Raw genomic sequence first — 26,074 nt, 5'->3', positions numbered from 1 at the left:
CCCAAAGTGCTGGGATTACAGGCTTGAGCCACCGCGCCCGGCCTCCATCTTTCATTACAGTAGATTTTGAAGCAATTTTGCCAAGCTCTTATAAACTACACCCCTCAACTCCGAAGAGCACATATTTTACTCCTCCGATACCACTGAGGAAGCCTCACTGGAAAATCTGGGCAGATATGATTGCTAGATGGAAGAACTCACAGACAGTGGTGACTTCTGGGGCAGGGAGGACAATGACGGGGATTTCCAGGCTCACACTACACAGTGCTGAGTCTTTTTCCTGTGTAACAGGAAGCAGACAAAAAGAAAAACCCTAATCAAATTAAATACATGTGGTTTCAGAGGGAAAAAAACAAGCGAGTGGCTGGATGAGGGTGTGTGGGAGCCTGAGTGCAGGTGAATTCTGGGACGCTGTCGGCGAGAGGACCCCTGCACTCCGAGTCTGCGGGGCAGATGTTTGCCCAGGACGGGCTCACTCGGGTGAATGGGGGCCCTCCAGGATTTCTGGAGCAGATAGTGTGGGAAGAACAGGGATATTGGAGTCCGAGACCTGAGTCCTGGCCGTGAGGGCATAGGCAAGCCGTTCTAAGTCCAAGTCCCCATGTCTGAGGTAGCCCCAACACTCTGTCTGCAGAGGGTGCCGTTAGGTGAGAGCTACGTATATTACATGCCAGGTGCATTCCAGGTCCTCAGTAAGTACCACTCTTCCCCAGTGCAGCGTAGTAGAAAAAAATCTTTCAACACTGGCAGCAGTGGGAAACGGTAAAAGGACGAGGGCCAAGAGGCCCAGAAGCCAGGGCACCGATTTGACACCAAGCTACACGAAGGACGGCCACCGGCACAAGCAGCAGCAGCAGCAGGCCTCTCGGAGCCGTGAACATGATCTCCCTCCAGGGCTGACGGAGGCAGCCAGGCCTCTGACATGTGATTACACAGGAAGAGAGAGGCCTTTTCAACCTAGTGTTTAAAGACACAACAGCCGGGTAAGCATTTTGGTTATTTTTAGTTAAAGAAAAACAGCTTTCTCCAAGGGCGACAAAGTGAACTGAAGGTCAGAAGGAAGCTGGGTGCGGGCTTCTTGCAAGCTCTTGCTCTAAAACCTGGAAGTGAGGAGAGAGGGCCCTCCGGAGCTCTGGGGAAGGTTGGCGCACACAGGGGTTCCTTTGGTGGGGGAGGAAGAGCTGCTAGCCCACACATGGTCACTGGATTGGTCTGAGTGGGTTCCAAGGCGACTGCCACGTGCCAGTCCACTGACATGATCGACATTAACATTCTTGGGTGACATTAAATTAAGGAATGACACAGGGAACCAAGAGAGTGGCTTATTCGGTTGGATTCTGAATCACAATCAGGAAATAGTCTTTATCTGCAAAAGAAAAAAATGATACAAAAAATCACTCAATGTAAAATGAGAGAAAAACACACAAGAAAGCAAATAAACCATTAAATCACTAACCATAAAATGAGAAAGGGGGTGAAAGCAATAAAAAGCATCAATGCTCAGCATCTCCAAATGCTGGGAAAACAAGATAAACCTGTAACGTTCCTGCGGGGGCTCCTGGGGCCTCCCCGTACCGGGCAGCAGGCACTCTACAGTGTGTCCCCTCTTCTAATCCTCTCCACGACAGTGGCAGCAGGTAGGCAGGATTCTCACCCCTGTTTTCCAGGTCGGGGGACTCTGGTTCAAAGAGCTCCAATGAATTGCCTAAGGCCATGGTTCTCAAACTAGGGGCATCCCAACTACCTGGAGGGCTCCACTCCCAGAACCATCATTTAGTGGGGCTGGGGCAAAGCCCAAGAATTTGCGTTTCTCTAACGAGTTCCCAGGTGATGCTGACGTTGTAGGCTGTGGGAGGACCACTGGCTTAAGGTTACCCAGCTACTTAGTGTCAAAGATGGAATTCCGACATAACTTCACTGGACTTGGGGTAGTGTCATTTTCTTTTTTTTCTCTCTTTTTCCCCTCCCAAGACAGGGTCTTGCTCTGTCGCCCAGGTTGAGTGCAGTGGTGCGATCATGACTCACTGCAGCCTTGACCTCCAGGGCTCAGCTGATCCTCCCGCCTCAGCCTCCTGAGTAGCTGGGACTACAGGCACACCCCACCAAACCTGGGTAAATGTTTAAGAAGATTTTTGTAGAAGGTCAGGTGTGGTGGCTCATGTAGCACTTTGGGAGGCCAAGGTGGGCAGATCACTTGAGGTCAGGAATTCAAGACCAGCCTCTGGCCAACATGGTGAAACCCTGTCTCTACTAAAAATACAAAAATTAGCCAGGCTTGGAGGCAGGTGCCTGTAATCCCAGCTACCTGGGAGGCTGAGGCAGGAGGCCTGCTTGAACTTGGGAGACAGAGGTTGCAGATCGCCTCACTGCACTCCAGCCTGGGTGACAAAGTGAGACTCCATTTCAAAACAAAAAAAGTTTTTTGTACAGATGGGGTCTCACTATGTTGCCCAAGATGGTTGCAAACTCCTGGGCTCAAGTGATCCTCCTGTCTCAGCCTCCCAAAGTGTTGGGATTATAGGTGTGAGCCACCATACCCAGCCAGCTAATGTCAATTTCTGTCATAAACTCAATTTGTTGGCTTTCCAGAACCTTCTGAATAAGAAAATTTCAAAAGGGGACAAAGCTGCCTGGATTCCAGCTCCAGGGATCTGGCCCAGTAAGGAGGAATATCCACCATGAAATCACAGCAAGTCCAAGTCCTTGGAGGTGAGCCTGAGTGCCTCCCATTTTACTGAAGAGGAAACTGGGGAAGTGGTATTATTGGATTTAGGGCTTGATAATTTGGAATAAAAGACACTGATATTACTGACTGTGCCTGTTTTTATCAGTGGCTTGTTAATTCTGTTTTCATTAGTGATTTTTATGTATGCAGATTTACCCACGTAATCCAACTGCAAACATTGATCAAGGCTTCTTTGTATCCCAGTCTGGGCCACCCACTTCTCATACGGCCCCTCAGTGAGCCCTCGAGTCACTCTGAGAACACGGAGGCTCAGAGAGTTAAAGGGCTTGCCCAATCCAAGGAAAATCCACAGGTGGAGTGGGGACAGGGACCTGGGTTTGACCCCATACTCTGAACTGCCGTGGTCTGCTGCCCCCTGCTGAGCATGAAAGAAATGGCAGGACCTCAGCCAAGTTGCTTTGTGGCTGTTCAGAGCCAAGCCTAAAGCTTGGTTCTTCCCACAAAGATGGGCTGTGGCAACTGGGAAGAAACAGAAGTGAAATGACTCACAGTTTCATGGCTAACCAGTCTGCATACATAAAAATCACTAATGAAAACAAATAATTAACAAGCCAATGATAAAAACAGGCACAATCAGTAATATCAGTGTCTTTTATTCCAAATTATCAAGCCCTAAATCCAGTAATACCACTTCAAGTGCTTTGTGACAGGTAATGTGTACTGAAGGTTGGGTAGGCTGAGTTAGTTACCTCAGCTTTAGTATTAGTGAAGTTAATAAGTGAAAACTAGACGTCTGTTCTTTTTTGTTTTGTTTTTTGAGACAGGGTCTCGCTGTCGCCCAGGCTGGAGTGCAATGGCACGATCATGGCTCACTGCAGCCTCAACTACCCAGACTCAAGCGATCCTCCTGCCTCAGCCTCCCAAGTAGCTGGGAATACAGGTGCCACCATGTCCGGCTAACAAAAGTTTGCGTTAAGATGTCCTGGCCGGGCATAGTGGCTCATGCATATAATCCCAGCACTTTGGGAGGCCGAGGTGGGAGAATCGCTTGAGCCCAGGAGTTTGAGACCAGCCTGGGCAGCATAGTGAAACCCTATCTCTACCAAAAAAAAAGTCTGGGTGTGGCGGCGCATACCTGTGGTCCCAGCTACTAGGGAGGCTGGGGTGGAAGAGTTGCTTGAGCCTGTGCGTCTGAGGCTGCAGTGAGCCATGATCGCACCACTGCACTGCAGCCTGGACAAGAGCTAGACCCTGTCTCCGAAAAAAAACGTCTGTTCACGTGGGCGGTTCTGGGCCAGGGTGGGGTGAATTTGGCACACATGTGGGGAGCCACGCTGTCTGGAACACCTGCTGCTGTCTGCAGCCTGGGAAGCAGCTCCTCAGCTGGATGGAGTCAGGCCAGGCGGTGGGAAGGAGTGGATCTCCCTCCTGGGCCAGGCTGCTTCAGGCTGCCCACGATGTGTAGGGTGCTAACTACAGTCTCATATGGACACCTCCGGCAGTAGCCAGGCCTGCTCTACGCCCATGGCCAGCCCTGGGTCCTGTGCTCTGTAGCCATCCTGAGGCAATTCAGCGCCAGTGCCTCCTAGGCTCTGCGTGGTGGCTCCTGACCACAGGAGTTCTGCACCAAAACCCAATTATTTTTTCTTGGCCACATAAAAGTGGGTATGTCAAAGTGTCAAATCACTGGTTTTCATCCTAACACTATGCCCCACAGACATCCCTGACTCCATCCCCACTGCTGACCCCACCTCTGACCCACATCAGTGGGGTGTCAGCAGTGGAGGGAGGTTTACAGAGTCATTCATTTATTTAATCAATGGATATTTGCTAGATGCTTACTATGTGCTTACAAGCCCCTGCCCTCATGGAAGTTACTCTCAAGTGGAGGAGATGGCCTTAAAAATGCAGGTAAGCATTTGGTGGCGAGGAAGGACTGAGTGGCAGCAGTGAGGCTGAGCCAAAGAAGCATGCTCTGTGTGTAAGACAAGCTCAGTGCACCACTGTCTTCCAGGACGGCGCCGCGTGTGTGCAGGAGAGACAGAGTGTGACTTGAGAGCACGGGCGCCCCCTGCAGTGCTGCCAAGGCGAGGGACTGGCCACCTCATCCTCCTCCACTGACAAGGTCGTGGGATCTCCGGGCCTGTGAACCCCAAGGAGAACCCCCTACTTGGGAGCTGCCCATTCTGGACTCAAGCACCAACCACACTCATGGGCTCTGAATGCCTGTGGGTCTTCAGGGCCAAACTGGAGATGCCATTGCTGCCAAGTTGAGACTTGAATGGCCAGGAGCTTTCAGATGACGCTGTCCTTCCGGAGGAGACACTCTCAGGAGCTTTATGCCAAGGGACACTGTCCGTGAAGAATTTGTCTGATTTGGAGACCATGTAATTTGCTCCCTTCCCCCATACCCTGAACTCCCAGTCAGCCATTGGGAAGCATAAGGTCTGCTATGCACAGGGTGAGTAGAGGCATCGTTCCCAGCCTTTTTTTTTTTTTTTTTTTTTTTGAGACAGTCTCGCTCTGTCTCCCAGGCTGGAGTGCAGTGGCGCAATCTCAGCTCACTGCAAGCTCCGCCTCCCAGGTTCAAGAGATTCTCCTACCTCAGCCTCCCAAATAGCTGGGATTACAGGTACGCGCCACCACGCCAGGCTAATTTTTATATTTTTAGTAGAGATAGGGTTTCAACATGTTGGTCAGGCTGGTCTCGAACTCCTGACCTCGTGATCCACCTGCCTCGGCCTCCCAAAGTGCTGGGATTACAGACGTGAACCACCGTGCCTGGCCTCTCAGCCCGACTTTTAGGGGAGTGAAGCTTTGTCCTCTGCAGCCACACAACATGACGTCCTGGGAGGGATTTCAGTTTAAATCTGATTCCAAGGCTTTTTCCCCCAACCCAGGTCAACACACTCAACCAGGCAGGGTGGCTCAGGACATCAGCACAGCACCGTCCCCTACTCGACATTTTACAGATGTAGATTTCCAGGTGTTCTGTGACTTGCCCAGGGTCACGCTTGTGGGAGGCAAAGCTGGGAAAACAGATTCTGCGCCTCCTGCAGTCTTTTCTCCCTGATGGATCAGGCAGTACACATGGACGGCGTGATTTTGGAATAAAAGACTCTTATGTTCTTTTTTTTTTTTTTTTTTTGAGACGGAGTCTCACTCTGTCGCCGGGGCTGGAGTGCAGTGGCCGGATCTCAGCTCACTGCAAGCTCCACCTCCCGGGTTCACGCCATTCTCCTGCCTCAGCCTCCCAAGTAGCTGGGACTACAGGCGCCCGCCACCTCGCCCGGCTAGTTTTTTGTATTTTTTTTTAGTAGAGACGGGGTTTCACCGTGTTAGCCAGGATGGTCTCGATCTCCTGACCTCGTGATCCGCCCGTCTCGGCCTCCCAAAGTGCCGGGATTACAGGCTTGAGCCACCGCGCCCGGCCCAAGACTCTTATGTTCTTCTCTGTGACTGACTTGCTCTGTCCCCACCCCTCTAGGGAGTGTCCCAGGGAAACTGTGGGCTGCTGTGACTGGCTCTATAGTTCTTTCCTTCCCATCCTTCCAGGCCTGGTGACAGAGCCTACGCTGGTCTGCTGCGTGGAGCAGCTGACTCCCCATCAAATGACCTCAGAACTCTGTGGCCTCTGTGTTGCCACGTCCAGAGCACTCAGTGTCCCCAGATCCTCCGCTGCCTTCCTTTATCCGGGTCCTAATCCTAATCCTATCACCTCCTGCCCTAAAAACCTTTGCTTGCAAGATCAAGTCCATGCAACTGAGTTAGGTGTTTGTGGCCCCTTCTCAACTGGACCAAGTCTCACCTCCCACTCCTCCCCACTCACACCCTGATGCCCTAGATAAGCGGCACTGCAGTGGAAGTGCACCATCACACGCACACATGACGCACGCACACTCAACTATGTGGCTCAGCCAAGAAAAAGCAGGGTGAGAAGTCACGAGGCAGAGATGGTCCTGGAGCCTCTGTCTGCCACCCTAGTCCATGAGTGAGAGCGAGGGGGCCGGGCAGGAGATGTGGCTCTGTTGCTCGCTCCTGTGCTCCCATCCTTGTGGGCTCCTCCCAGAATGAGCATCTCCTCACCCTGAGAATGATCCTAAGGACTAAACACAGGCCTTGGTTGCACCACACAGCCCTCAAAGGCAAGGCAAACACCTCGTGTAAAAGAAACACAGCAATCTGCTCCGGTGCGGGAGGAAGAGCTGGCTGCAACGGGCCTAAAGACAGGCCTGGTCTTTACAAATGGGCAGAGAACATGTTTTCAAGGATAAAATGATATGGTACTTTTTTGCTTTACATTTTGGAGCAGAATCACTGAATATTCTTCCAAATGTGGCTTTCCGCCCCTCCGCCTTGCTCACACTGCTTCCTGTGCCCTTAAGATTCAGTTCCAGTGTCCCCTCTTCTGGGAAGCCTTTGCAGACAGCCCCAGACAGGCCTGGCCACACCCTCCTCTATGTCCCAAATGCCTTTGAGTTTTCTCCTATCAAGGCAGGGGGGACACGCATGATGCTCATGTGTCTGTCTATCCCAGGAGACTGGGTTCCCCTCTGGGGCCAGTCCCTGGGCGGATCTGCTGGGGGACACCAGCTGGAGGCTGGCTAGGCAGTGAGGCAACAACCCAATTCCTTCAACTGCTCGGGCCCTGCTTGGATCTTCTGGAGACACCACTGCACCAGGCCTCCTGATGAGGCAGAGAATGTGCCGTGAGGTCTGTTCCTACATGGGGAGGTAGAAGACCCCTTACCTGGTGCAACCATAATTTCATTTTTCTTGGAGCGAATTCGAAGGAAGGTGAGATCGTTCTGAGGGTCGATTTCACGCACGGTGCTTCGTGCCTTCAGGATGAAGCTGTGCATGAGGCTGGCGTACTGGGTGGTGGTGGGGTTGTCCATGGTGCTCTTGATGGGAATGCCTGAGGGGAGAGCAGATGGAGCCTGAGAGGATGGGGAGCCCCTTCTGCCGAGCTCCCACCCACACCCCTAGTGGAGAGAACTGGAATAGCAATTCTCAGTCAATGCCACCATCCGCAGAGGGCTTGCTATGTGACAGGCACGGTGCTGAGCCCCAAAGCATGCCAGTGCCATGCTCTAGAACTACTCCACGGGTGGCAACACCATCTCATCCCCCTGCGAGGCAATAGGAGCTCTGAGTGGTGAGGCAACCTGTCTGTGGTCACACAGTGGGGCAGGGCTCACAGGCAGGCCTGCTGTCTCACTCCCGGTTCCTTTCCCACAGTGGGGCAGGACTCACATGCAGGCCTGCTGTCTCACTTCCGGTTCCTTTCCCACAGTGGGGCAGGATTCACATGCAGGCCTGCTGTCTCACTCCCGGCTCCTTTCCCACAGTGGGGCAGGATTCACATGCAGGCCTGCTGTCTCACTCCCGGCTCCTTTCCCACAGTGGGGCAGGATTCACATGCAGGCCTGCTGTCTCACTCCTGGTTCCTTTCCCACAGTGGGGCAGGATTCACATGCAGGCCTGCTGTCTCACTCCTGGGTTCCTTTCCTAGGGCTGATTGGTTCCCAGAAGTAAAAAGAGACACTAGCTCTGATTGTCTTCCTAGGGCACTAGGAAGGCAAGGGTAGGCAGAAGAGGACACGGTGGCAAAAGAAGCAGGTGAGTCAGAGAGGCTTTTTGAGCCAAGTGATGTCAGGAGAAGAGGTTGTAGTCATCACTTGTCTGCAAGGGATAAGACGACCAGATCACCAGGGCTGCTGCTGGCTCCTGGATGGCCACAATGTGCATGGCAGGGCCCTGCAAGGCCTTGCTCTACAGATGAAGCTTCCTGAGGATGGCACTAATGAGTGTGTCCATTATAATCTACCCACGATGGGGCGGCGATGGGGAAGGAGCCACCACGACTCTTTCTGTCCACGCTCACATTCCTGGGGGCCTAAGAAAACAAGACTGGGCCAGTTTCTTGCCACCAAGCAGGTCGGTCTGATAACTGCCTTTAGTTGAGTCCTAGGCTGGGTAGCTATGGGCCAGATTAATAGGGTCCTGGGCTCCAAATTGACCTGTGCTTACACCCGACTCTGCCCTTCACAGCTATGCAGCCTTGGGCATGTGATGAAACCTCCTGAGCTTCCACTGCCTTATCTGTAAAATAATATCTGTGCTTCCAAGTGCTGCTGGGCGGGCTGAATACTGCTTAATTCATTTAAGAATGTTTAGCAAGAGTACACTTAATAAATGTTAATAAATAAACACTATTCACACAGTAAATGCCATTTGCATTAATCTGAGGGGATGTGACTATTGCTTAAACCTGCAAGGGGCTTGCTAAAACACAGCCCACCCACCAAGGGCCAGGACCAGAGCCCAGGTAGAGCTCTGGGTTGGCTGTTCTTGCTACCTGGCCGGAAACCCTCCCCTTAGCTCATCTTTGGGCCCCAGTGGTAAGAGGCCTACAGTCTCAAGGCTTGGCATGGTTTGGGTGATCAGACCCCTTGACCTTCTCTTTTTACACACCACAAAGCCACCTTCTCACAGATCCCTCTGCCTGGAACTTTCTTTCCTTCCCCTATTCACTCATGATTCCCACTTTGGTCCCTGAGGTCTCCATCTTCGGGTGACACCTCTCATCCCCACTGGTGGCACCGACCCAGCACCACACAGCTTTCCCAGGCTGACACTACAGCATTACACTGTGATCATTATTCTATCCCCCACCACAATGTAAGTTCCCCAAGGGCTTGACCAAGTCTGATTTGCTCACTAGTGTCCCTAGTGAGCAATCATTAAGCTTTTATTGCTATTGGTAAGTGAGTGGTCAAAGGGTCTACTTTCACTAGTTTGGACAGATATTGGCATGAGGAGTCTGATCACATCCATATAAGCAGGAGCTGTGTAAAAGAGACAAGAAACTAAACATCTGCTGGCTCACTCCAAAAACAAAAGAAAATGAGGAAGTACAGGGCCAAGGACCAAAACCGGGAAGAAGTTCAAACAAGGACAAAGATTAATTCCAGATTCACTGGATGCCAGAGCTGGAGGAGACCTCAGAGACAGCCTAGTTATTATTAGGCCACCTGCTCCCAGCCTCTGCCTTCACAAATGAACACTGTAGAGCCTGCAGAAGTAGCTGGTCATCTGGGAGGCACAATTTCTAACTTGGGGCTCTGATCTGCTGGGATATACCCCCAGGCTCTTCCAACACACCCAGTTCCTTCAAGCAATAAAAGACAACTAAAAAATTCAACAGACACTTTAATCAAACACCAACTCTGTGCCAACACCATCCTAAGTACTACAGACAGCAGTGAACACAAGAGACCAATCTTTGTCTTCACTTATTCTGCCTGTGTGAGTAGCAGCAGAGGATGGCAGGGGGTCTGGAAAAGTAAAAACAGAATGAAATTTCCCTTGCATTTTCGGTAAAACTGCTTAAATTCACACTTTTATTATGAAACACCATTTGAGTCTAGTCAAGGCAGAGACGTCAAAAGGCAGTGGCAGGTGGCTGGAAAGTATCGGGACTTGGGTATGTCATGGGTTCAGGGGCAGGAGCAGGAGCAACCACTCTGGGCTGGGGTGATCAGGGAGGGGGTCCTGAAGAAAGAAGCAGCTGAGCTGAATGTTGGGGGTTGGGTAGGAAAATCCTAGATAAGATCATAGGCATCCCATTACAATTATCCCCAAATCATCATCTTTAATGGAAGCTTCCAGAGGGCTTAAAGGCCCCATGGATCAGTGGGAAGTGTGATCAACCCAGATTCCGGGTTCTGACCACGTTCATCTACAGCTGGGTGACCTCGGGCAGTTATCCACACCTCTCTCAGCTTTGGGTTTCTCATCTGCAAACTGGGCAAACCCTTGCCTCACAGGGTCACTGTGTGAGATGTAAATGAGACACTGACGTGGGGGCCCTGAGAATGGGACACAAGTTAAAGACACACACACACACTGAGACATTCATAGGCATTTTGTGCCAGGCACTATTCTAAAAGCTTCCCCTAGAGAAAGGCAGAATTATGATCCACATTTTACAAATTAGAAAACTTAACAGAGAAAGTGGCTTATGCCCAAAACCACATAGCTGGTAAGTAAGTAGGGCCCAGATTCAAAGCCAGGCAGGCTCATTCTGCATTCCATGTTCTCAGCTATGCTGCGATCAGCCCCATGAGTATACAAAAAGGCAGCACTCACTAGCATCCAAAAGGTAAGCAGCTGGGGCTTCCCAGTGAAAAGCCTTGGCTTTAGGGGCAGTTTTAAGGCAAGAATGAGGGCCTCCCCTGTGCGAGTACTGTGGAAGCCTGGGGGTCAGAGCTGGGGCCGCTGGACCCCGGGGTTGTTTCCTTGGAGTCAAAATGTCCAGTCCCAGAAGACAGTTTCTCTCTTAGTGACAGAAGTCTTTTAGGTCTTGGAGCAAGAAGTGCCCCAAAGAGATTCCCTGGACCATCACAGGACTCGAGGCAGTTGAGGGCTAAAGAAGGAAAGGAGCTGCCTCAGGCCAGCTAACTGATCAGGGCAGCCCTGAGCAGGGGGCCTGCTCCTGCCTCCACAGTGTCCCAAGGGCTCCCAGCCTCCTGTAAATGAAATAACCACATGGTTTAATCAGAACTAGGCAGGGCTGGGGAGCACATTCTGTCTAGCTCTGCGCTTGCCAGGGTTCTGCTGACTTGGAAATCAACATTTTTTTTTTTTTTTTTGAGACAGAGTTTCACTCTTGTCGCCCAGGCTGTAGTGCAGTGGTGTGATCTCGGCTCACTGCAACCTCTGCCTCCTGGGTTCAAGCGATTCTCCTGCCTCAGCCTCCCGAATAGCTGGGATTACAGGTGCCTGCCACCATGCCCAGCTAATTTTTATATTTTTAGTAGAGACGAAGTTTCACCATGTTGGCCAGGCTGGTCTCGAACTCCTGACCTCAGGTGATCTACCTGCCTTGGCCTCCCAAAGTGCTGGGATTATAGGCGTGAGCCACCGCGCCCGGCTGGAAATCAACATTCTATCCAAGGACATAGCACCTCCACTTTGTTGCCCTTGATGGCTTTCATTCTGCTTGATTTAAGTAGGAATTGCTGAGAACTCTGCTTCTCCAAAACAAGTCCTAGACCGACAACACACATAAGAGGCTCTCTAAGAGCACTGAAAAAATTAGAGCCCACTGAATACACTGGGCCAGAGAATTTGGGGGGCCCCGCAACTGGGCATGCCCTGACCTCTTGGGATGTCCACATGTGTCTGTAAAGGTGGCCGCAATAGCATCTACCCTATGAGGCAGCCAAGAAACACATAAACAAACTGTGCCCGGCAGCACGCCAGGCATGTGACAGATACAGGTACTGCTGTATTACCTCCACCCACAGAGCTGCCTGTAAATCCTGGCCTGTGGGAGCAGCCTCTGGGCTGGGCACTGAAAGGCCTACATACTTCATTATTATTATTATTATTATTTTTTTTTTTTTTGAGACGGAGTCTCGCTCTGTCGCCCAGGCTGGAGTGCAGTGGCTGGATCTCAGCTCACTGCAAGCTCCGCCTCCCGGGTTCCCGCCATTCTCCTGCCTCAGCCTCCAGATATTATTATTTTTAAAGAGACAAAGTCTTGCTCTGTGCTGGAGTGCAATCACAGCTCACTGCAGCCTTGAACTCCCGGGATCAAGGAATCCTCCTGTCTCAGCATCCTGAGTAGCTAAGATTACAGGCGTGTGCCACCACACCTGCCTAATTTTTATTTTTATTTTTTGGAGTTAGGGTCTCACTATATTGCCCAGGTTGGTCTTGAACTCCTGGGCTCCAGTGATCATCCTGCCATGGCCTCATAAAGTGCTGGGAACAGGTGTGAGCAACCATGCACCACACCCAGTTATTATAACAATTATTAATCTACTCATTAAGGCATCTAACATGTTTGCAAAAATTTCAGGTTTTTTCCTTTGGGATTATTGCCTTTGAACACAGTCCTCGGGAATCACCAAATCAAAGGGGCTGATGGCTACACCCACTGTGGTTGGTTCATTTAACGTTCACTGACCTGACTCTGCGGCCTGTGGTGAATGACACGGGAAAAGAGGTGAGTCAGGCATGGTCCTGGTCTTTCTCCATTGGCCACGCTGCTCTATCAGCCGCAGCGTCTCAGTGGACTCCTCTCCTCCCAGCCTCACATAAACTGGTTTATGTTATTTTTGTAAACTCCAGTAGGGTAGTTTTTAAATTGGCCAAATCCCTTCCCAAATTAAAACCAATGTAGAAACACGAACTGATGGTTCTTAGTATGTGTGCTCTGACTGAAGTGGATGACAGGAACCTCAGCCTCTACCTCTACTCCCAGGGTAGCACAGGACCCCTAGGTTTAAGGAACACAGCCCTGAAAACATGATCTGAGGCAGTCTCTCCGAGGAAAGGCCTTCGGAAAGAGACAGAACTGCTGTGAATCTTAGGCCTGTGGCTCTCACTGAAGCCTCTTCTGATTAGAATCTATCCTCTAAAGCAGAATTTTCTAAACTTGTCTGATCATAAGAATCTCCTGGGGTGCTTGGTAAACACACAGATTCCTCAGGTCTTGCTTTGGCCCTAATAAATTAGACTTTTTGGTGCTGAGGCCTGGAAAGCTATGTTTAACAGGATCCCCGGGTGATTTCAAAGAATGAATACATTTGGGAAACACTGTGGCCTAGAGGCATAAAGTATGTGGATGCCCCCAACCCAACAGGGGAACCCCATCAGGTAAATCAGAGTTTGTATGAACAAATGCCTCACAGCTCAAAACAGATGGTGACAATACTGTACTAAATGCTTTATGCTGTTCATTCTTAGTTACTCTTCAACTTATAAGGTAGATATAAGTATTATCCCCATTTACAGGCTTAAGCAACTTGGCCAACGTCACAAAGCTAGTCAGAAGATGAGGCAGAATTCAAACTCATAACTGCTGGATTCCAGAGTCCCTGTCCTTACTGCTGGCCTGGAGCGTGAGGGCCTGGGGGCCATTCTGGTTCTGACAGCATGGCATGGGAGAGAGCATCCAAGTGCACTCAGATGGGCTTGGATTTAAATCTCGACTGTGTGATGGTAGGCAGATCAATTACATTTCTAGACTCAGTTTTCACCATTGCAAAATGCAGACAATGGGGCCGTTTTAAGGAATATAAGAAAGAGTATGCGCGGCACCAGCCAGAATCCTGGCACAGAGCGGGGGTGTGCTAAATGTTCGCTCCCTTCCTGTCCAGTGCAGTCTGGGAAAATTAGTATCTGTACCCTTCTACCTATACAGATACCCACTCAGAAAGGGTTGTCGGGGTGGAGGAGAGCTGCAGGCACAGAGAAGTTAACTAGAGAACCATCCAGCCAATAAAGCAGAATCAACACAAATGGGTAGGTAATACCCACTTAATGGATTCACTAAAAAGTAGAAACAACAAAATTGGGCTAATGAACATTGTGGTGGCACTTAAAAAATTTGTTTATGTAAACCATGAAGCAATATTTTAAAAAGCTCATGTGTAAACATATGCCCAAGGGCAACAACTATTATTATGGTCCTCTCGAACTGTGCTGGACGAGGCTGAGGAAGCATGGAAGACTGAAGTGTGATCTGTCAGGGCGGTGGGACTGAGCAGATTTTCCCTTTGTGAGGACACTGGAAGTGGCTGGTCTGAATGCAGTGCTGTTTACAACTGATTGTCACAACCAGTTACCGATTTCTTTGTCCCTTCTCCACTCCCGCTGCTTCACCTGACTAGACTTAATGGGAAAAAAAAAAAAAGAACACTGGAGGTGTTAAAAATTAAAAAGGCCTAAAATTAGATCAGGTTCATGAAGGACTTTGTCAACAGCAAGTGCTATGCTGTGTTATGGCTGCTTCTGGGCCTGCCTGGGTGCGGGTCACGGCGGGAGGGAGGGCGTGTACCTTCTGTGTTCACGACGATGATTCCCTGCACTCCCTTCTGGCTCTGCAGTCGCTTCAGTGTCTCCTCCACCTCTGCCTGCCAGAAAACAAGACCAAGGTTAGGAGAAGCCAATAGGCAGGATTAACTTCCTCATACCCCAGGCAGATGAATCATATGTTTGTCTTCCAACAAACAAGTAATACTCAGGCACCTGGCACCCCCTGAAAGCTCCCCAAGCTGATCTGATGTGCTCCTCCGGCCACCGCCAGTGCCCAGAGCATCTGCTCACACCCCCATGCGGGACAGGGCTGCTCATGGCGCTTTGCCCACCAGGCACTATTATCCCACCCTCCTCAGCTGTTGGGGAGCAGAATATAAACACCATTCCCATGTATATACACGTCCATGACTCATATATTTGGCATAGCTGGGGGATGGGACTGATGATTTAAGAAAACCCAGAGAGTAGTGTCTAACAGGAAGACAACACTTGGTCATTTGCGGCCCAAAGAGCACATGAGGATAGACTGAGTGACTTCAGCAAGCATCCGAGATAGTGTGATGTGCAGCACTCAGCTATAAGAAGTGTGCCTTGGGAAGGGGCTCATTAATCTTGATTACCCAGAGACTGCTCAGGTGGGCTACTCCTGCACACAGCATCTGTAAGGGGCAGTCAGAGTCCATGTCCTCATTCTGCCATGCCAGGCCTCCTGTCACTCCTATCCTACCTTTCCCTCCACTCTCCAGCTCCATGACACACCTCCCTGTCTCTTCATCTTTTTATCCCACAAGGCCTCTTCTCTGCTGAAATTCAACAAACTCCTCCAGACCATCTAAGACATCATCTCCTCCACGAAGCCCTTACTGACCCCCCAGTCGATGGGGTCTGCCTACGTGTGACTCCCCAAATCCCTGGCTGTGCTTCTCTGGGACATGCATTAGGTACTATGTCTATTTCTTTTTTTGCTTGTTTGTTTTCTTCTTTTTTCTTTGCTTTTTTTTTTAATTTAATTTCTTTGTTGTTGTTGTTGTTGTTTCAGGTACTATGTCTATTTCTTAGAGACTCTACAAAGGTCTGTGGAGTAGACATGTGATAAATAGCTGCTTAACTGAACTAGGCCTAACTCTTCCTGTGGATGGAAACTAGCCCTGAGTATACCTGTTCTCAGACGGCCCCTTCCAGACTGATCTAGAATCCAGTCAGAAGCCCCTCAAAGGCTGAGAGTTGTTAGAAACAGACGCTCCATTCACCAAAAGAAAACAGTTCCTCACCCCCAGGGACTAATGAGTTGGGGTTGGGCGGGGGGTTGGAATCCTCAACACTGGGTGGACACAGCACAATGAATTCTTGTTTTTCTGGAAGGCACAAGGCTGACAATCCAGTCACTGCCACCCACTCCCCTGTGACAGAAGAATACTCTCAAACGCTGGAGGGAAGGGTAAACAAGTTGCTCCTATAAAGTGGCAAATGGCCTGATGCCTCTAAGATCTGGAGCCTGGGTAAAATGACAGGGTTCTGTGGACGTGAGAGTACAATGCAGTGGGTCATGCGTGTATGAGATCGAATGTCAGTCAACACATTCACTGAGCTCCTACTATGTGCCAGCGGCTATTGTGAAGGGGAGGAGTGGGGCACAATAGTGGTCACTGCTGGACAGTACCTAGTCTACCCTGGTCACCCTCCTGGAAGTTCATCAAGTACCAAAGTACAGTGACATCTGCAATAGCAAAATGCAGAAAGAACTAAAAATGCCCAACAATTAGGGAAAAGGCCAAGTAGATTATGGAACATTCATTAACAGGAATATAATACACATATTAACCATGGTGATTAGACCATGTTATACCATCACAAAAGATGTATGCTATAATGTTAAGTGAAAACAACAAAATGCAAAAATAAAGTGCTTTGGTGACTGCAATCACATGAAAACAAAAGGTTAGAGGAGATTATGAAAAAAGCCACATTAAGGGCAAGGCGTTATAGAAAGGTTTGATTTTCTTTTTTTCAAAACAGCCCTTTTCATTCTACTGTATTGTTTCTATTTAAAAACATTTTAATCCCCCATCTATGTATCCAAGAGAAGTCTATGATACAGGGGCCACAGGGCTCTGATACACTCAATGTTGTCAGAATAAGAATATGTAAGAATAACTTGGATGATAATTTAGGACAGCTCAATCTGCAATCAACCCGGAAAGAAAGGGGAAAGAAAGTGAAAGCCAAGATGTCAGAATCTAAATCCAAAACAGCCCCCAGAGATTAGAGAATGGGGCTGAAATGAAAAAGATGAAATTTCCTAAGACTGCTATTCATTCAGTAACTACATGGCAACCTTCCGTGTGCCAGAAATGTTCTAGGCCTGGGGATGCTGCAGTGAACAAAGTATAACAAAAATCCCATGTCATAAAACTGACATTTGTGGGAAGGGACATTAAATAAGAAAAAAGAAGTCAAACATAAATGTCAGCTATAGTACAGAAATGGGACCTGGAATGCAGGGGTGATGGGAATGTGAAATACATCGTCAGAGAACGCTCGCCAAGGCGACAGTGAGTAGACATCTGAAGGAAATGAGGGAGTTAGCCATGCCAGTTTCTGGGGAATGTTCCAGACAGCACCAAGAGCAAGCACAAAAGCCCTGGGGTGGGCAAGCGCCTGGCATATTCAGGGGGAAAACCAAAGGGGCTGGTGTGGCTGAAGGGCAGGGAGCAGGGGAGGGACGGCAGCTGGGGACCGCAGACGGCCTGGCAGATCAAGTGATGACCTTGGTTTTTACTGCATATGATTCATGGAGCCACTGTCAAGTTTTGAGGTAGAGAGTGACAAGACTTGCTTGTTTTCCAAAGGACCGCTCTGGCCGCTGTGTGGAGAATGGACAGCAGGGGGCGAACACAGCCCGAAGAGGCCTCCCATCCTTGCCCTGCCAGGTGCCGCTCTGGGTCTGAAGGAAACAAGCTTCCCTCCTTCACTCACTGCTTGATGTAACTACCTCCCAACCCTTTGGACTCAGCTGCAGAGCCTCCCGCCGGAGGCTTCTCTGACACCAGCCCCTCTGCTGGGCACCGAGGCCCCCAGCCTTCACAGCACTGACCACAATGCAGTGCAACTGTTTAGGTCACGTTCATCTCCTCCTCCAGACGCAAGGCACCCTGGGACCAGGAAACCAGACCAGACTTTATAGCCCCAGTACCTCGCAGAGGATAGGCTCAATAAATACTGAAGGAACAAATAAAAAGCATTTCTGCAACTATGTTTCACGAAATCAACCTTTTTAAGTACGGGAGGGGGGACATGGCCTCACAGTCCACAGTGTGAAAAAAGAGCTAAGGTTTAGGTGATCTGAAATTCAACGAGAACCAGACACTAAGATCTGGCTATACAAAAGTAAACACAAGCCAGGCGCACTGGCTCATGCCTGTAATTCCAGCACTTTGAGGGGCCAAAGCAGGTAGACTGCTTGAGCCCAAAAGTTTGAGACTAGCCTGGACAACATGGTGAAACTTCATCTTTACAAAAGATTAAAAAAATTAACCATGCATGGTGTCGTGTGCCTGTAGTCCCAGCTACTTGTGAGGCTGAGGTGAAAGGGTTGCTTGAGCCCAGGAGGTAGAAGCTGCAGTGAGCCATGATTGTGCCATTGTACTCCAGCCTGGACAACAGAGTGAGACTCCTCAAAAAAAAAAAAAAAAAAAAAAAAAAGAGGAAGAAAGAAAAATAAATGAAAGTAAACACACATCTCACACATCTATCAGGAATGGGAGGACACACAGGTATGATTTCCCTACTCAGCACCTACTATGGGTCATATATTGCTTTCAGACACATGCTCTCTTCTGAAACTCTCATTCACGGGTTAGTATGATCTCCATGTTAGTGATGAGGAAACAGGTTTGGAAAGGAGAAGGGTTTTGCCCAAGAACAACACATTCCCGGTCAACAGAAGAGCTGAATATACCGGTGACCACAACCGAGGAGGTCCCTGCCCTCAGGGAGCTCACATTCTGGCGAGAGAGACTTAAACAAGTAAACAAGATTCTTGTAGGATACAGGGACTAGGCTGTGGGGCAAGGGATGCTACTCCGGCTAATGTGGTCAGGAACACCTGATGAGATGTAATCTTTTTCTTTTTTTTTTCTGAGATAGGGTCTCACTCTGTTACCCAGGCGTGCAGTGGTGCGATCATGGCTCACTGCAGCCTTGACCTCCCAGGCTCAAGTGATCCTCCCACTTCAGCCTCCCGAACATGTGGGACTACTGATGTGTACCACCAAACCCCGCTCATTTTTTGTAGAGATGGGGTTTCGCCATGTTGCTCAGGCTAGTCTTGAACTCCTGGGCTCAAGTGATCTACTTGCCTTGGCCTCCCAAAGTGCTGGGACTACACGTGTGAGCCACCATTCTCGGCCGTAAGTATGTCATCTTTAAGCCAAGAACCAAATGATGAGAAAGAAATGCATCCCGGGCAATGGGGTGACGGAGACAAGGCTCCCCAATTCTCTAGTCCCCAGGTGCACATTCCTGACACATGGAAAAACAAGCAGCAATAAAGATCCAGGAGTATCCACTGGCTCAGCATAGGAGGGATGACCACTGGAAGCAAATGACTGACAAAGAACTATGACCAATTTGATCACTAAACATAAAATTTAACTTCTGTATAAGAAAAATGAATCTAACAGGACAGAAAAATATGTGCATCAAATATAACAGGCAAAATAAAAAAAAACAAACATGAAATGACTAAGAACAATAGCAAGTCTCTAGTAGGTAGTGTGCAAAAGAATACTAGTAGAAAATATGCCTACCAGAAATTACAATCACATCAAACTATGGTCATCATTCCTCGCAAACAAATAAATGAAAAATTCAGCTGGGTGTGGTGCTCACACCTGTAATCCCAGAACTTTGGGAAACTGAGGTGGGTGAATGACTTGAGGTCAGGAGTTTGAGACCAGCCTGGCCAACATGGTGAAACCCTGTCTCTACTAAAAATACAAAAATTAGCCATCATGGTGGCACGGGCCTGTGATCCCAGCTACTCAGGAGGCTGAGGCAGGAGAATTGCTTGAACCTGGGAGGCAGAGGTTGTAGTAAGCTGAGATCGCGCCACTGAACTCCAGCCTGGGCAACAGAGTGAGATTCCATTTCAAAAAAAAGAAAGAAATGAAAAATTATAGCAATGCTGAGGTTTATTTTTAAATGCTGGCATTGCTATTACAAAGCTGGCAGGTACAAGGGTAATACAATCTTGACAAAGCTACAGGACAATGTATTGCAAGAACCATAAAAGCATTGGTCCCTCCCCCTCAGAAATTTTTTTCCTAAGAATTTCCTCCTGAGGAAATAACCTAATAAGTAAGTTAAAACAAAACGAAACAAAACCAGACATTCACAGAAGCATCATCACAGCACTATTTCTACTAATTAAGAAATGGAAGCAGCCGGGTATGGTGGCTCATGCCTGTAATCCTGGCACGTTGGGAGGCTGAGGCAGGTGGATCACCTGAGGTCAGGAGTTTGAGACCAGCCTGGCCAACATGGCGAAACCCTGTCTTTACTAAAAAATACAAAAATTAGTTGGGCGTGATGGTGCGCGCCTGTAATCCCAGCTCTTGAGGAGGCTGAGGCAGAAAAATCACTTGAACCTGGGAAGCAGAGGTTGCAGTGAGCTGAGACTGAGCCACTGCACTCCAGCCTGAGCAACAGAGACTCCGTCTCTAAAACAAACAAAAAAAGAAATGGGAGCAACCCAAATGTACACAGGTAAGATATTTGGCCAATTATGGTACAATTATTTCACTAAGTATTATGTAGTCACTACATAGTTAATCACAAAGATGATACGACAAGAAGGTTAAATGTTTTTGGATATTAAAACAACAAAAAAAGAAAAAAATTCCCCCAAAACCCAGCATGCATATCTTGGAAAATATGCATACGTGAACAAAAGAGGAAGGAGAACATACAAAGATGAAAATAGTTGTGTGGTAGAGTGAAACTGGATGAGGAGAATTATATATGATTATTTTTTAATTTTAATTTTATTTATTTATTTTGAAACAGAGTCTTGCTCTGTTGCCCAGGCTGGAGTGCACTGGCCTGGTCTCGGATCACTGCAACCCCCGCCTCCCAGGTTCAAGCAATTCTAGTGCCTCAGCCTCCTGAGCAGCTGGAATTACAGATGCATGGCTTCCGGCTACTTTTCGTATTTTTAGTAGAGACAGAGTTTCACCATGTTGCCCAGGTTAGTCTCCAACTTCTGACCTCAAGTGATCTGCCCACCTTGGCCTCCCAAAATGCTGGGATTATAGGCGCGAGCCATTGTGTCTGGCCAATTATAGATGATTTTTTTTTTTTTTTTTTTTTTTTTTTGAGACAGAGTCTTGCTCTGTCGCCCAGGCTGGAGTGCAGTGGCCGGATCTCAGCTCACTGCAAGCTCTGCCTCCAGGGTTTATGCCATTCTCCTGCCTCAGCCTCCCGAGTAGCTGGGACTACAGGTGCCCACCACCTCGCCCGGCTAGTTTTTTGTATTTTTTAGTAGAGACGGGGTTTCACCATGTTAGTCAGGATGGTCTCGATCTCCTGACCTCGTGATCCGCCCATCTCGGCCTCCCAAAGTGCGGGATTACAGGCTTGAGCCACCACGCCCGGCCTATAGATGATTTTTATATCATTATTCTAAAAGTCAGTTTCCACCTAAAATGTAAAATATGCATGCCAAAAGTGCCACTTGTAGAAATCTATGCTACATAACCACTAGCATGAGTGCGAAAAAGACAAGAACAGTTACTGCAGCAGTGTCTGAAATAAAAAAACTATACACCACCTAAATGTACATATGGCACTAGGATACTATACCGACCTTAAAAAGAATGAAGTACAGCCGGGCGCGGTGGCTCAAGCCTGTAATCCCAGCACTTTGGGAGGCCGAGACGGGCGAATCACAAGGTCAGGAGATCGAGACCATCCTGGCTAACACGGTGAAACCCCGTCTCTACTAAAGAATACAAAAAAAAACTAGCCAGGCGAGGTGGCGGGCGCCTGTAGACCCAGCTACTCGGGAGGCTGAGGCAGGAGAATGGCGTAAATCCAGGAGGAGGAGCTTGCAGTGAGCTGAGATCCGGCCATTGCACTCCAGCCCGGGTGACAGAGCGAGACTCCGTCTCAAAAAAAAAAAAAAAAAAAAGAATGAAGTAGACCTGCATATAATAACACAGAAAAATGTGTGATATTTTTAAGTGAACAGAACAAGTTGCAGAATAAGATACATACATATATATCTTAAAGTCAACTTCTGTTTTCTCTTATTTTGTTCTCACCCAGGGTGGAGTGCAGTGGTGCAATCACGGCTCACTGTAGCCTTGACCTCCTGGGCTCAGGCGATCTCTCCACTTCAGCCTTAAACTTAACATATATAAATATACATATTCCAGTTTCATCTAATAAACAGCTTATATATAAATGTGCTTATGCACCAAACAAATCTGGAAGGAAAAACACCCAACTGCCAACAGAAGTTACCATGGAGTAGTAAGATGGGGACCACATAAACTTTCTACATTATATCCTCTGGTACCGCTTCAAATTGTTGAAATATGTGGTGGTTCACACCTGTAATCCCAGCACTTTCGGAGGCTGAGGTGGGCGGATCACCTGAGGTCAGGAGTTCGAGACCAACCTGGTCAACATGGTGAAACCCTGTCTCTACTAAAAATAGAAAAAAAAAACCCTGTCTCTACTAAAAATAGAAAAATTAGCCAGGCGTGGTGGCGGGCGCCTGTAGTCCCAGCTACTCTGGAGGCTGAGGCAGGAGAATCGCTTGAACCTGGGAGGCGGAGGTTGCAGTGAGCTCAGATCACACCATTGCATTCCAGCCTGGGCGAAAGGGCAAGACTCTGTTTCAAAAGAAAAAAAAAAAGTTAAAGTATGCATCTAAATTTGTACTGCTTTTATGAGTATAACCACAGAATAGCATAATACTGGTTCTAGTAAGCTACCATTTAAGTAAGAAAAAGGGGGGCCATATAAGTGCTTGTATAGATGTACAAGAAACTAACAGCTGGGTGTGGTGGCTCACGCCTGTAATCCTAACACACTTTGGGAGGCCAACGTGGGTGAATCACTTGAGCCTAGGAGTTCAAGACCAGCCTGGGCAACATGGCAAAACCCCATCTCTACAAAAAAATACAAAAAAATTAGCAGGGTGTGGTGGCGTGCACCAGCAGTCCCAGCTACTTGGGGGAATTGAGGCAGGACGATCACTTGTGCCCAGGAGGGTCAAGGCTGAAAAAAAAGGAAACTACAATGGTTGTTTCTAAAGGAGGAGAGACTGAGACTGGAGGTTAGGAGAGTGGGAATTTTATTTTTCACTTAGATCCCCCCCTTTTTTTTTCCCCCAGACGGAGTCTTGCTCTGTCGCCCAGGCTGGACTGCAGTAGCCGGATCTCAGCGCACTACAAGCTCCGCTTCCCGGGTTTACGCCATTCTCCTGCCTCAGCCTCCCCAGTAGCTGGGACTACAGGCGCCTGCCACCTCGCCTGGCTTATTTTTTTTTTTGTTTTTTTTTTGTATTTTTTAGTAGAGACGGGGTTTCACCATGTTAGCCAGGATGGTCTCGATCTCCTGACCTTGTGATCCGCCCGTCTTGGCCTCCCGAAGTGCTGGGATTACAGGCTTGAGCCACCGCGCCCGGCCTCACTTAGATGCTTTTACATCATTTATTTTTTTACTGTGTGCAAGTATTACCTGTAAACAATCCTAAAATTCGTATGGAACCACAAAAGACTCAGAAAAGACAAAGCAAGCCTGGACAAAAAGAACAAAGCTTCACACTACCTGATTTCAAAATATACCAGAAAGGTATAGTAACCAAAAGAGCATGGTATTGGTATAAAACACAGACACACAGGCCAATGGCATAGAATAGAGGACCCAGAAACAAATTCACATATTTAGAGCTAACTGATTTTCGACAAAGGCATCGAAAAAACAAAACAAAACAAAAACAAAAAACCTACCATAAATCAACAATACCACTACTGGGTATTTATTCAAAGGAAAGGAAATTCGTACATCAAAGGGATCACCACATCCTCATGTTCATATTGCAGCACTATTTACAACAGCCAAGTTATGGAATTAGCGTCCATCAATAGGTAAATGAATAAAGAAAATGTGGGCCGGGCGTGATGGATCACACCTGTAATCCCAGCACTTTGGGATGCCGAGGCGGGCGGATCACGAGGTCAGAAGATCGAGACCATCCTGGCTAACATGAAACCCCGTCTCTATTAAAAAAAAAAACAAACAAAAAAAAAAACAAACAAAAAAAAATTAGCCAGGCGTGGTGGCGGGCGCGTGTAGTCCCAGCTACTTGGGAGGCTGAGGCAGGAGAATGGCGTGAAACCGGGAGGCGGAGCTTGCAGCGAGCGGGATCGCGACACTGCACTCCAGCCTGCGACAGAGGGAGACTCCGTCTCAAAATGAAGGTATTAGGCTGGGCGCGGTGGCTCACGCCTGTAATCCCAGCACTTTGGGAGGCCGAGGTGGGCAGATCACGAGGTCAGGAGATTGAGACCAGTCTGACCAATATGGTAAAACCCCGTGTCTACTAAAAGTACAAAAATTAGACGGGTGTGGTGGTGCACGCCTATAGTCCCAGCTACTCAGGAGGCTGAGGCAGAAGAATCGTGTGAAACCAGGAGGCGGAGGTTGCAGGGAGCCGAGATCGCACCACTGCACTCCAGCCTAGGTGACATAGTGAGACTCCGTCTTAAAAAAAAAAGAGGCCGGGCGCGGTGGCTCAAGCCTGTAATCCCAGCACTTTGGGAGGCCGAGATGGGCGGATCACGAGGTCAGGAGATCGAGACCATCCTGGCTAACACGGTGAAACCCCGTCTCTACTAAAAAATACAAAAAACTAGCCGGGCGAGGTGACAAAAAACTAGCCAGGCGAGGTGGCGGGCGCCTGTAGTCCCAGCTACTCGGGAGGCTGAGGCAGGAGAATGGCGTAAACCCGGGAGGCGGAGCTTGCAGTGAGCTGAGATCCGGCCACTGCAGTCCAGCCTGGGCGACAGAGCGAGACTCTGTCTCAAAATAAAAAAAAAAGAAGTGATGTGAAAAATGAAGTTATACATATTTTAAGCATTATTACGTTTGTAATGATGTGGAGATATTCTTTGTGGTGTAATAATGAAAAATACAGAACCCACAATTGTACATTCAATAGGGGCTAAACTGTATAAACCAAAACCAAGCAGAGTCACATGACTACTGTAAGTGGTTCCCTCTAGGTGATGACAGTTTCTTTTTTCGATTTTTTCTTATAAGCTCTAGATTTCTTTTTTTTTTTTTTTTGAGACAGAGTCTTGCTCTGTCGCCCAGGCTGGAGTGCAGTGGCCGGATCTCAGCTCACTGCAAGCTCCGCCTCCCGGGTTTAGGCCATTCTCCTGCCTCAGCCTCCGGAGTAGCTGGGACTACAGGCGCCCACCACCTCGCCCGGCTAGTTTTTTGTATTTTTAGTAGAGACGGGGTTTCACCGTGTTCGCCAGGATGGTCTCGATCTCCTGACCTCGTGATCCACCCGTCTCAGCCTCCCAAAGTGCTGGGATTACAGGCTTGAGCCACCGCGCCCGGCCTAGCTCTAGATTTCTAAATAAGATTTTTGAAAAAGTAATACATTCACATGGCTTAAAACTTAAAACTTTTTTTCAAATTTTGCACAAGCTGTGAGGATTAAAAACACAAAACCTGTAATGGCGTAGAGAGCCCACAACTGCAGCCAGAAAGGTAGAAAGAAGGCTTTGGGATCCCCAAGAGCGGACCCCGCCCGTTCCTGACTCTGGCACCCACCCAGTCCCAGCGGCTAGAAAAACCACGCCGACAGAGTGGCGGCCGTCAAGCTTCTAGGGTTCAAATCCACCTCCACCATTTCCTGGGGCAAAGCACTTGGCTTCTCGGGGCTCTGGATAACATATAGGTATAACAAAATGGGACTAAAGATCATATCTACCTCACAGAGCTAGGAGGAGGAGGGGGGAGGAAATGCAAGACACATAAAGTGCTTGGCAGAGCCTGCCACAAACTGAGCTCCCAGGAAACGTTAGCAAGGTTGCCATCCCGCAACAAGACCCAGGACGCCAGGCTGCAGGGCCGCTGCCCACCCCTCGCCCATCATCTCTTCCCGGCCGAGGCCAGGCTCCTGCTTCCGGTAAAGGGGCAGCGGGATCCGGCGGCCCCGCCTCGGTCAGGCTCTAGAGGCCTCCGCCGCCGGGTTCCGCCCTCAAGTCGGCTGGGTCCCGGGCCGGCCACGCCCAGCCCCCACCGATTCCCTGTCCGGAGCTCTGCGATCTCCTCATCCTCAGAGGACTGAAGGCCTGGCGTGGGATGGTGGGCAGCCGCCAGCCACAAGCCCCCGGCGCACGCTCACCATTTCCGACCGATCCAGTAGCCCAGCGTAGCGAACACCCAGCCCAGTCCCGTGCCTTTCTGCGCCTGCGCACAGGTTTCTGTCAAAACGGACAGCTCTAGCTGCCTATCAGGAGCCAGCGT

General features: G+C 49.0%; 1 protein-coding gene and 1 long non-coding RNA gene across 2 annotated transcripts; one reads left to right on the top strand and one right to left on the bottom strand.

Moving 5' to 3' along the window:
- The first annotated feature begins 370 nt into the window (after nucleotides 1-370).
- LOC115892632 lies at nucleotides 371-5,225 on the top strand. Its single transcript, XR_004052490.1, has 3 exons — nucleotides 371-983; nucleotides 2,590-2,709; nucleotides 4,701-5,225. It is a non-coding gene; the product is annotated as an uncharacterized LOC115892632 (long non-coding RNA).
- On the bottom strand, nucleotides 985-26,074 carry DYNLRB1 (dynein light chain roadblock-type 1). Its single transcript, XM_010386499.2, has 4 exons — nucleotides 25,953-26,074; nucleotides 14,541-14,616; nucleotides 7,437-7,604; nucleotides 985-1,366 (listed from the first exon to the last, which is right to left on the bottom strand). Exons 1-4 carry the CDS (start codon nucleotides 25,953-25,955, stop codon nucleotides 1,323-1,325), a joined length of 291 nt encoding a protein of 96 aa, XP_010384801.1. The 5' UTR covers nucleotides 25,956-26,074; the 3' UTR covers nucleotides 985-1,322.

This window comes from Rhinopithecus roxellana, chromosome 13 (genome assembly GCF_007565055.1).
Source record: "Rhinopithecus roxellana isolate Shanxi Qingling chromosome 13, ASM756505v1, whole genome shotgun sequence".
Taxonomy (NCBI): Eukaryota; Metazoa; Chordata; class Mammalia; order Primates; family Cercopithecidae; genus Rhinopithecus; species Rhinopithecus roxellana.
Note: the sequence above shows the minus strand (reverse complement) of the source record. Positions and strands in the feature narration are given on the sequence as shown.